At 34.1% G+C, this 12,014-nt stretch overlaps 1 protein-coding gene across 1 annotated transcript in view; it reads left to right on the forward strand.

The window, feature by feature from the left end:
• Positions 1–3,243, forward strand: part of RhoGAP71E (Rho GTPase activating protein at 71E) — a 358,970-nt gene extending 355,727 nt beyond the window's left edge. Inside the window, exon 14 of the mRNA XM_090381175.1 lies at positions 3,168–3,243. Within this exon, the coding sequence (XP_090237301.1) occupies positions 3,168–3,243 (76 nt within the window). The remainder of the gene's footprint in view (positions 1–3,167) is intronic.
• Positions 3,244–12,014: the final 8,771 nt, after the last annotated feature.

The following is a 12,014-nucleotide window of genomic DNA, read 5'->3' on the forward strand; positions in this document are numbered from 1 at the left end:
CCTAGAGCAGTTCAACCTACTGGCATCAGATTACAGGAATTATCTGGACAAAATCCTCCATGATCTGAACAGTTCAGATCCTCCATGGTCTTTTATTAAACCATCCTGTGACAGCTATTTCCTAAACTGGGGAAAACATTCACTTGCAAATACCAATATACAGCAAATGCATACTGCTCACACACAAAATTACCCAAATTTTACGCAAGTATACACTGATGGATCCAAGTCTGATAATAGAGTCGGTGCTGCAGCTGTCTTTCCCTTTAACACTATCTCTGCTTCACTTCCCACCGAATGCAGCAGTTATACAGCTGAATTATGTGCTATCAAGCTTGCCTTAGAAAACATTCTTCACCTGTCCATCCCAAAAAGTGTAATATATACTGACTCACAGAATTCAATCTTAGCCTTGCAAAATTCTTCCTCAGCAACGCATCCCTTAATAAAAGCTATAAAAGCTCATCTAATGCATATCCATGATCGCCAGCAAGTAGTCATCTTTTGCTAGATCCCAGGCCACACTGGGATATCAGGGAATGAAAAAGCAGACTATGCAGCCAACATAGCATCCAACATAGCATCGCCAGATTACTATGTTCCATATATGGACTACAGATCCCATATAAGAAATACATGTAAGGAACAATGGACACTTCTGTGGCAATCTCAGCCGAATAACAAGCTCAGTGAAATAAAACCTGAACCACAGTTATGGGCTTCCAGTTTTTGCGTAAATAGAAAGGAAGAAGTCATCCTGGCTAGAGCACGAATCGGGCACATCAGCTCACACATATTTTCCTTCTTACAGGAAACGATCCTCCGCAGTGTACGCACTTCAACTCTGTTCTCACAATAAAGCACATTCTCGTTGATTGTACCTTATAAACTGATGCCCGAAAAGCCTCATTCAGTAACCTCCAAAATCTTCAAAAACCTTTGACACTCCAACAGCTCATAGGTAATGATGCAAATCTCCTGGAATTTTTCTGCTTCTTAAAATGGATACATCTGTATAATTGGTTCTAACTGTTTTTACAGACACTGTGTAATCCTCATCTTGTTTATAGGCGCAATATAGCCTAAGTAGCCCTTGCGCCAGTTACCTAGTCTTGGCACATTATGGCCACAGCTGCCAATGCGCCATAAAAAACCAAACCAATCAATCAATCAATCAACCTTGCGCCAGAAATAATCATACCAATACCAATACACTGTGATCACTGCCACCTAGTGGATCCTTTATCTGCAAATTCTTAATACACGAATGATCACTGCTGATAACCAGATCAAGAGTATTACTCTCTCTGGTTGCCTCTCAAACATGCTGCTGTAGAAAACAATCATCCAATAAATCCCCAAATGTCTGACTAGTGTTTGAGTGACCCACCCACAAGTTCCAGTCAATATCTGGGAAGTTAAAATCCCCCATTATAAGACATTCCGATTTACTAGCCCACTCTATTTCTCTGTACAATTGTTCATTGTACTCATTCGAGTCATTAGGCCTATAACACACTCCTACTCTTATTTTTGCTTTTGCAGTGCTTATGTCACACCAGACTGACTCAACAGTGCACTGTTCATCTATATCAACTGGATGCACTTCTTTTGATTCTATGTTTTTCTTGATTAACAGCATAACACCTCCTCCCTTTCTATCCTGTCTATCCTTTCTGTACACATTGTACTCCCCAAATTCCAGTTCAGCATTCCTTATATCTGTGTGACACCACGTCTCTGCTATCCCAACAATATCCGCCTTTGATTTCTTGACCAACACTTCAAATTCATCAAATTTATTTACTATACTTCTAGCATTTACTATATATCATCAACCTTTGCCCCTGGCAGACATACCCTGGTCCTGTTCCACCTATCCTTTTTTACAAAGCATGTTACCCGTTTCCCTGACAATAGAGTCACCAACAACTACTAGTTCCTGTGGGACCAGCACATTCTGCCTTGGGGGTTGCCGCTGTGTTGCGTGATGACCAAGTGCAAGCTCTGGCGTTGATGTGGGCAGCTGAGAGCTTGATGGGCCACTCAATTTAGATCTTTCGAGGGCATCCACCCTGTCCTTCAAACTCTCATATAGGCCCATAACAACGCTGAGTTGTCGCCTGATTTCCTTACACTCCTTACATCGTGCACACACAAAGACTTCCCCAATGGCAATATCATGTTCCGTTCCAGAGAGTTCGGCAAACATTTCACAAGTTGCACATTTATTTAGGCTGTGATGCGTTGGAGAATGCCCCCTCAGTTCTCCCCCGAGTCACAGAACTCCTGCTGTGATTAAGTGCTATTAAGTGATGACAATCGTGGACTCCCAGAGTGTATTGCAGAAAGTTGGTAAGTTATGTGGCTAATTGAGGATGGCTAATGGTGAATTTGCAAGGAACTCTTCAAGTCGTTGGCCATTCCTTGTGCCCTGTCTGTCCAGCATTGTACTATACCACTCTGGGGACCTGAAATTCCATCTGCCCCAATGAATGCTTGTTAAGCAAAAACAAACAAACAAACAAAAAAAAAAAAAAATGTGAAGTTACAATCAAGCAAATTGTGCTTTATATATGCTTCGCCAACAATTATGCATTGTGTATTTGATTATAAATGTACTTTCAAAGTTTAAAAATTAAAATTTAATATCAAAACTTAACAAAAGCAGTTTTTACTGTGTCTCCTTATATGCATAACTTTGATTTGGGAGAGTAAGTCACAGAACTTTCCAGCTGAATAAAATTTTTTAATTTTTTTTCTTAGATACTAAAGACAGAAGATGGGAAAAGGGCATCTGCTTCATCCTCAATATCTTCCAATTCAGCAACTGGAACAATAGTAGCTTCTAGCAGTAGTGAAAGGCAGCTTGTGAGAAGGACTTCTAGTAAAGAAAAAAGGTTAGTGCGTCGTTCTTCAAGCAAAAGCAAACAAGATAAAGAAAATGGAAATGGTTGTGGTAGTAAATTGAGTAGCCATGGTTGTACAAGTGCTTCCTCAGGGTGTATACCCTCAGCCACAGAATTATGTTCCGAAAGCAAGACTCCTTTGGCCACTGCCATTACAACTGTGCCACTTATAAGTAGTCCACTCAAAATGGGTTCAGGTACAGCATGTTCAAGCTCAGGTTCACAACTGTCATCTCAGAAATTATCCTCGTGTCATGGGATCACAGAACAGGACTGTACAGAAGTTGATATACATACTTTTCATGTTGCATTAACTTACAAACCAAGAATTTGAAATCAACTACTGTGGTGCCTAGACCATTTCCGGTATCTTTCAAAATAAATATATGCCTGGCAGTATAAATGGAAGAAACCTCTGGAGGCATGAAAGAAACATGCAGCTTATGTTTGTATTCTCTAAAAAGTTATTGCTCACTCTGATTTACTTAACAATTATTGGTCCCTTGGAAAAAAAGGAGAAACTGGTGTAAATGAACTATATAATCCAGTGCAGCCAAAGATATTATTCCTATTTAAGTACAAATGAAAGGGTTTTTTTTTTTTTTTTTTTGATTTTTCTGTACATGTACTTGCTGGCTGCATTATAGAAACTGTAGGGTGTCCCTACCTGCCAACACTACTTCAGGTCAGTAAAGTTAAGATAGTAACATGAGGTAATATGTTATGCATTCATACATGTCCTTTTTTGTACTTAATGCCACAGCATTCTGTTGTAAAGTAAAATTGTTGCCATTTAGGATAGTTTTTTTTTAACAGCTGACAGAATATGATTATTTTAAATGCCCACAACTAACTCATCTCACAATAAAATCAGGATCTAAATGTATTATATTGTAATGTACAGATTTGTTTTTAAATAATTTAACTGATTTATTATATATATGCATCATTTATCTGAAATTTATGCATAGTTTGCTTATGCTTTGCTAATTTATTATGAGGTAATGTTTCCTAATCCAAATATTAAAAGTTAAAATATCTTTTATCAGTACATGACACACACACACACACACACAATATGCATTTAGTATAAAAAATATTATATACAATATATATGCCTTAATACCAGTATAAACTCAGATTTTCTAGTCACAGGGATGTTAGTCATCTCCTTTTGCCAAAACTGAAACTGCCTGTAGATTTCCATAATTAGTGGATATTAAAAAGTATTTCAAATTGGAATCAAATCATATTTCAATTGAAAGCATATGAAGTTAAAATAAGAATTCAATTTTGAATTAAGGCTTGCATGTTTAATTCTTCCTCTCTTCAAAGGGGCAGATCCATCTTAAGAAGCTTTACAAGTAGTATTTACAAATATTACGAACTAATTCAGAACTATTTTAAAAATACTCCAAAGAATCTAATTGTCACTGTATTTATTATGTTATAATGTAAAAATGTTAGCAGTTATGATAATTTGTTGTTTATAAGTATTTTTTCCTTAATTAAAACATTTAATAATAGTAGTGGTCCATTTTACATATAATACCTTAAATGTTGGAGTAGGTAGTATTTATATACAAAAAAATTGTATTGCTGTATTTTATAAAGAATCATGTTAAAAATATAGACTTGTCCTTAAATTTTTATAAAAACCATTTCCGAATCACATTAATGATTTTCAATTGTAATACTTTGTAGGCTAGTGCATATTGAATTCTGGGATTGAACTAAAATAACTTCTAGTTTCTAAACTTCTTCCATAGCACTTTGACTTACAAATAATAATCAACCTTTTTAAAAAATTGCATAGATGAACTTCACATTATTATCAGTATAATAAATATTTTTGTTTTCATCATATGAAGAAATGACCAAATTGATGCTTAAAAAATCAGTTTTAGTTTCAGATTTATCAATAAATGTTCATATGAGATAAATTGATAGAGCAACATGATCTAAGCATATATTTAACTGCCCCTTATTCGTTTTTTCACAAAATTAAACAAAAGATATGATACATTTTACATTTTAGTAGTTCCTTGCCAGTTGAATAGCTTAGCATTATCATTAAGTATATTAGTTTGTTTTTTCATCTAGCAAACTAAAACTTTTGAGGGTGAAAGGGATAAACTTAATTATTATTATTATTTTTTTTTTTAATTGGAATTCATTTTGCTTTTAAATTTTTATCAACCCCAAGAGAATACATTGCATATTGGAATAAAAATCACTCATTTAATGAAATCTAAAAGACTTTGATAGACCATCATCAGGGCATAGGATGCATTTCTGCTATTTACTTCAGTAACTTTGACGATAATGTCAAAGTCCTTTTCATCATATGCATAGATTATCTTCTCAAGCTGTTGCCAAAACTTGTGAACCATGAATCTGCATATTCTGTTGGCAAAAATGAATGTGCTAACATCTATAGATTTTCTTTAAAATTAGATTTTTACAAAAGCAGATATGCAGATGAATCACCTTTTAACACAATATTTGAAATAGAAGAGTAGTCAAACCTGTAAGTTTGACTTCTGTGTCAGGGTAATGATAACAAAGTCAGCAGCTAAAGAAATAAGATCATCTTGATAAGAGTGGAGCAATTGCAGTATGTATTTGTTAAAAGTATATCAAAACTAACTAATCTGATCAGATATTGTGAGGTCACAAAGGAACTAGACATAAAGAATAATTTTGGCAGTATCAACTTAGATTTCAGTAAATTCTGATACTTTACCACATGTACAACTGTTGTTTAAATTGGAACAATGTAGCATTGGAGGAGAATCTTTGTAACTGCTCTTTATCCATTGTTAGTTACTATTATGAATAAAGGGATGGTAGGAGATAATAGTTATATGTGGCTACTGCTCTTCAAAGACTAATATAATGAGTGGAGCGTCACAGTGACTTCTGTGTTATTGTTGTTAGGCCCCTCAGTATTTTTAATATTGATTACCATTAGCATTGCTAGTGGCATATGATGCAAGAAAACATGGCAATCAACTAACCGTTGGCTAAAGGCAAATTTCCACACATCTATTCTACAACTTTCTTTCCTAAATTTAAATTTGTCCTCTTAGGTTTGTAATTTGAGCAAGAAGAAGAATCCCATCAGCATTGAGCCTGCTCAAACCAATCAAGGCCTTATACATCTCAATCAGATCACCTGGTAGGTGTCTGGTCTCCAGATGCTGCAATTTGCAGAACTTAAGCCTTTCTTGTAAGAGCACCCCTTTGTTCCCCTTACCAATCTTGTTGTCCTTCTCTGTACTCGTTCCAGCAGTTCTACATCCTTCTTAAAATGATGCCTCCAGACCTGTATGCGGTACTCAAGGTGTAGCCTGACCATTGCCTTATACAAGGGTATAATCACCTCCTTATCCCTGCTAGAAAAATTCCTGTATATCATTGACAAGACACCATGAGCTGCTCTTGCAGACCATCTGCACTGCTCAAAAAACTTCATATCTAATTGCACAATTACACCAGTTCCTTTTAATTCTCTGCCACCCTCAGTGTAGTATCACATAGTTGATACGTTACTCTGGGGTTACTGCTTCCCATATGCAGTACTTTACGTTTGGCAATGTTAAACTTCAGTTGCCACCTCTCAGCCCATCTGCTCAACTTTTCTAGATCCTGTTGCAGCAGCGTAGTCATTAGTGTCATTAACAACCCTGCCAAATTGGCGTAATCAACAATATTAAATGAAACAGAGGCATACAGATAGACATTAACCACGTGATTTTGAAGAGCAGAATATTAAAACAGATGAAAAACAAAAATAGACACTATAACAATTATACCTTGAAAAAGCAACCCCATCCCTCCTTCCTAACATAATCTTGAGCCCAACCACATAATTAAGGCCTCACAAAGATTAGCCACCAAACAGATGCCTGATCCTATAACATTCAGACCCCTATTCTCTCTCTGAATATCTCCACCCTCAGTTGCAAACTATGGTTTGGCCCCGGGAGACCTTAACCCGAGTATTTATTCAAAAATTCTTAGCTTGAGAGTACAGTATAGAACATATAATTGATTATAAACCACTGTTGGTATGTGATGCTGATGGTATCATAAGGACAGCATTACAGGAATATGATATTCATGGCTAGCTATTTACTTAAGTTTAGTTTTATTTAATTTTATTAAATTTAATCTTATTAACTAAATTATTAATTGATTTAAAAATTATTTAAAATGCTAAAATTAAACTTTACCTGTTGCTTACAAATAGCTATCTGTTGACTAACTCAGGATCTATTATACATATAATTACTAAAGGCTAAATATTAACAAGTAAGAAATTTGTAATCGAATTAACAATTTTGTGTAAATGAAGTTAACATAATTTACTAGTTATGTTTAAGAATAATCTGTAATTCTTTAAGAAATAAGACAGATTTCACTCCACGAAGGATTACTAAACAGTTTAAACATTTACTAAGGTATATTGAAGGCCTCCGTAGCCGAGTGGTCAGGAGCGGGAGTGCAGTAGCACACGCTCTTTGAGTAGACCGGGGTTCAAGCCCCTGACTGCTGAATATGGTCAATCTGCCAACCCGCAATTGACCAGCGTGGCAGATTATGGTCCATTTCCCTCAGTATGAATTGTTGAGGAGGCTTCCATCCTGTAGTGGGTTGATAATGGCTGCACTTTACCTTTTTTTTTTAAGGTATATTATTGCAACAGATGTTCAACTGTTTTTAAAATTAAAACATTCTCCATTCTTCATTAGTGTTATTTCTGGTTAATGTTAAAAATACATATGTTATTGTTTTGCTTAATTGTGCTAGTATTATTATTATTTAGGCAGATATGCTTCCTCCACAAATATATTAAGTGGTATGATCTAAGGCCAAGATTTGGATGTTTTTGCATACTTATCTCTGTCTATTTGTGACTTATAGTTTTATTGACAGTAGGAAAAATGGAATGAATAAATTAATATGAATAAATATTCATAAATAAATTAATATGAATAAATATTCATAAATAAATTAATATGAATAAATATTCATAAATAAATTAATATGAATATTTATTTACTGAAAAAAGTAAATAAATTTTTTGAAAACCATGCACACAAATAGTCTGACAAACAATCCTACAATGATGTACATGCATACAGTAATTTCAAAAATTTTTGAAAATATATATAACATAATAATTCGATTCACCTTAATCGAGTTGGCCACAGGTGTCTCTCTGAATCCTTTCGAGAAGCTTTCTTTTCTTAATGCTGACTCTAAACCTGAACAACACTATATTCCAAATGTGGTCTTGGACATATTACAAACTTATGATTTTATGGTTTTAAGATACTGATAAGTATTTCATAATTCCAGACAAATGAAATTAAAATTTATTGATTATTTGAGCTTTGGAGTCCTAAGCAGCTGCCAGCCATGCTTATGTTTAAATAAATCACTGAATGAGATATTGCTTTTTGTCATTTAAAATTTGCATATGTGGTATTTAAAAGCTGTCATATGACATCTGCCTATCAATGTTTCATGTGAAAATTTATTCATTTGATAAGTTTGGACCCTTTCTATAGAGTATTAGTAAAAATTAAGAGACTATGAAAGTACAAACAGATGTCTTTTTTTGAAATTATCTTTTACATTAAAACTAATAATTGGTTGTGTTTAATACTTAGTGATTTGTGTTTTTTGTAATACATTGTGTATGTGTGTGTGTGTGTGTATATATATATATATACTAAATAGATACGTTATAGTGTAAAGTTAATATCTTTAAAGTTTGAAAATCCATATAGCCATAGTCCTGCCATACTATACATTTTTCCGTTCTCCTTCGGTTAGCTTTATTAGCTATTTTCTGCAAAATTTTATGCTAAATTGTGTTCAGCAAAAATTTTAATAATTACTCAGTTGTGCTTATAATGTGGTAGCGATCGGTCGGGCTAAATATCATCCAGCCTGTATCATTTATAAATTGTTGTTATGTATTACGGTACGACACTTGTTGTTTTGGCATTCTAGACTTACATTTGTCTCAAATCTTACGTTAATGTTATACTAAATTATTCCACATTTCCACTATTATATTATTTTGGCTTTAGTATACAGGCAGATGATAACAGAAACCGATGGCTCAGTCTAGCATGGGTTGGTTATTTTGTAAGGGTTTAGCCCTCGACAAAGTTCCTTGCAAAATAATTTTCCTGTGTTGGGCTTATTATTTTATTAATTTACTTAATATGATTTATATTTTGGTTTTCATGTATACTGGAGATATGGCAGGACTATGGCTATATGGATTTTCAAACTTTAAAGATATTAACTTTACACTATAACGTATCTATTTAGTATATACATAACGTCCGATGTAATGTTCGATCGTTTGATGGCATTAATTGGGTGTTCTATATATTATTCTATATATTACACTTTAACTATATTACACTTTAACTATAATTTTACATCTTTACAACCTAAACTCAGTAATTTTATGGATGCTTTATATATATATATATATACACACACACACACACACACACATATATAGAAGGGGAGAACTCAATTAAGAGGAAAAGTGTCATGGAAAGAAACGTACATAAAAATTTTGAATACTTTTAGTAGAAGGCCAACACAGCTTAATTTACAAGCCAGTTATAAACAAATTTAGACTGGCATCCCCTGAAAATGCCAAAGCTAACTAATTTGAAATATCATGACTTTGGTACTGTAAACAAACCACAGTAACATGACCAATAAATGAAACAACTTAAAATTAGACACGCAGTATGACCATTGAGTCCCACCTCATTGGAAGACCACAGTTGTGGAATCATTACATTCAAACATCATCACACAAATCAGTGCATTGCATCGAACAGCAACTGACAATACACTATCAGCCCACCAATGCAGTAGATTTGCACATCGATGATCCTTATGCAGTGAAAACTAAAACCAAGAGAGTTTAAGCACCCTCACAATGCAAAGCTAAACTGCTGACTAGAAAGTAAAGTATAAATAAGGAATAAGAATATCAAATCTATCAGACTATAGGTGGCAGTATGAGCAGGGTCTAGCAACTAAGCTTACTAAAACCATTTTAAATAAATTAAAATTAAATGTTGCCTTAAACGTAATATAAATTGAATGATATGTGTAAATTAAAATAGGTCAGCAGAATGGATGTCTTGCAAGAAGCGAATACAACGAAAACCATTGCTTAAATATAGAAACATTGAAGAGAACAGAAGGGGATGGGGGGACTAAATTGAGAGGAAGAGTGCTGTGGAAGGAATATATACCTAAAAATTTGCTTCTCACAAGGCTTATCCATTCTGCTAACCTATTTTAATTTACATGCGGCTGTTGTTGTTGTTATTTGGTTTTTAGGAGCATTAGCAACTAAGGCGATATTGCTCTGTGCTGACCGGGCTAGCTGGGTGGGTAAAGTGCCTGCCTGGCAACCCAAAGGTCGCGGGTTCGAATCCCGCCTCGGGCTTGGATCAGAGTAGTGCAAAAAACCTTGGGAGGTGGTGCATTATGGCCACAGAAGCTGATGCGCCAACAACTAACAAAAAAAAAAAAAAAAATATTGCTCTGGGGACATGCGGTGGTCATTCCCTGACCTTTCCGCATTCTGCTCCTGCCCACCTGGCTATGGAGGTGCCTTACATGTGGCATTCAGTTTATATTATGTTTCAGGCAACATGTTGGTTGTGCTATACAGACACTGATGTTTGCCTTTCTTTATTTTATTTCTTTTTGTTGTTCTTTGTCATCTGTTAATTAACTGTAATTTTAATTTATTTAATATGGTTGTAGTAAGTTTATAGTCTGGTTGGTTTTATATTCTAGTTCCTTATTTATACTTCACTATCCAGTCAGCAGTTTGGCTTTGCATTGTGAGGATGCTTAAGCTATTTTGGTTTAATTTTTCACTGCATAAGAGCACCATTATGAAAGTCTATTGCTATTGGTAGGCTGATGCTGTATTGTCAGTTATTGTTCAATGAATTGATTTGTATGATGTTCGAAATGCAATGATTCCACTATTGTTATCCTGTGGTCTTCCATTGAAATGGGACTCAATGGTAAATTTGTTTTCAGTTTTAAGTTGTTTCTTTTATGTTTATTGATCATGTTGCTGTAGTTGGTTTACAGTATCAAAGTTGTGAAATTTCACATTTTCTGGCTTTGGCATTTTCAGAGGGCACCAGTCTAAATTTGTTTATAATTGACTTGTAAATTAAGTTGTGTTGGTCTCCTTCTACTTAAAGTATTCAGAATTTTTAAGTGTGTATTCCTTCCATGACACTCTTCCCTCTTCCTCTCAATTTAGTTCCCCTACCATCCCTTGATTTTCTATTGAAGTACTGGTTTTCATTGTATATGCTTCCCACAGGCTTATCTGTTCTGCTGACCTATTTCAATTTGTGTTACTCAATTTACATTATCTTTCAAGCAACATGTTGTTGGTTGTGACTGACTTTTTTGCCTTTCTTTCTTTATTTTAATTTGCTTTATTTCTTAATTAACTGTATTAATTAATTGTAATATTTTTTACACACATATCAATTTTAAAAAAATAGTTAGTAGTACTAGAAAAATAAAAGCTAGTTGCATTATTTTTTACCCTTTTGGTTCTAAATTAATCTTGGCCTTTTGCCCATTCTTTTAGATTCTTAATTTTAAATAAATTTCACAGTCACTATATTTCTGATACTACTACAATGTTTTAAAATTGATATATTCCAGTGAAATTAATATCTACAGCTTAGTACGTGCTATTATTATATGGTTTCCACATTTGTTCGCACAGTTTTCATGCAGCTTTAATGTATTCTACTCTTCTTTCATTTATATATTTTTTCATAATTTACACACACACACACACACACACACACACACACATTTATATTATTTCTCTAATTTTTATTTACTTCCCTTTAGGATCACATTAGGATAGGGTGAAAGTAAAAATGATTAAAAAACAATGCTGGAAACCAGATGTAAAAATGAGTTAAAATACTAGTATTATAAAGCTTTTGTTCTTTTAGTGTATGTTAGTGTTTTTCAAGTGGCCTTGTACACCATATATAC

Source organism: Mastigoproctus giganteus, chromosome 9 (assembly GCF_048544385.1).
Source record: "Mastigoproctus giganteus isolate SK-2022 chromosome 9, ASM4854438v1, whole genome shotgun sequence".
In the NCBI taxonomy this organism is placed as follows: domain Eukaryota; kingdom Metazoa; phylum Arthropoda; class Arachnida; order Uropygi; family Thelyphonidae; genus Mastigoproctus; species Mastigoproctus giganteus.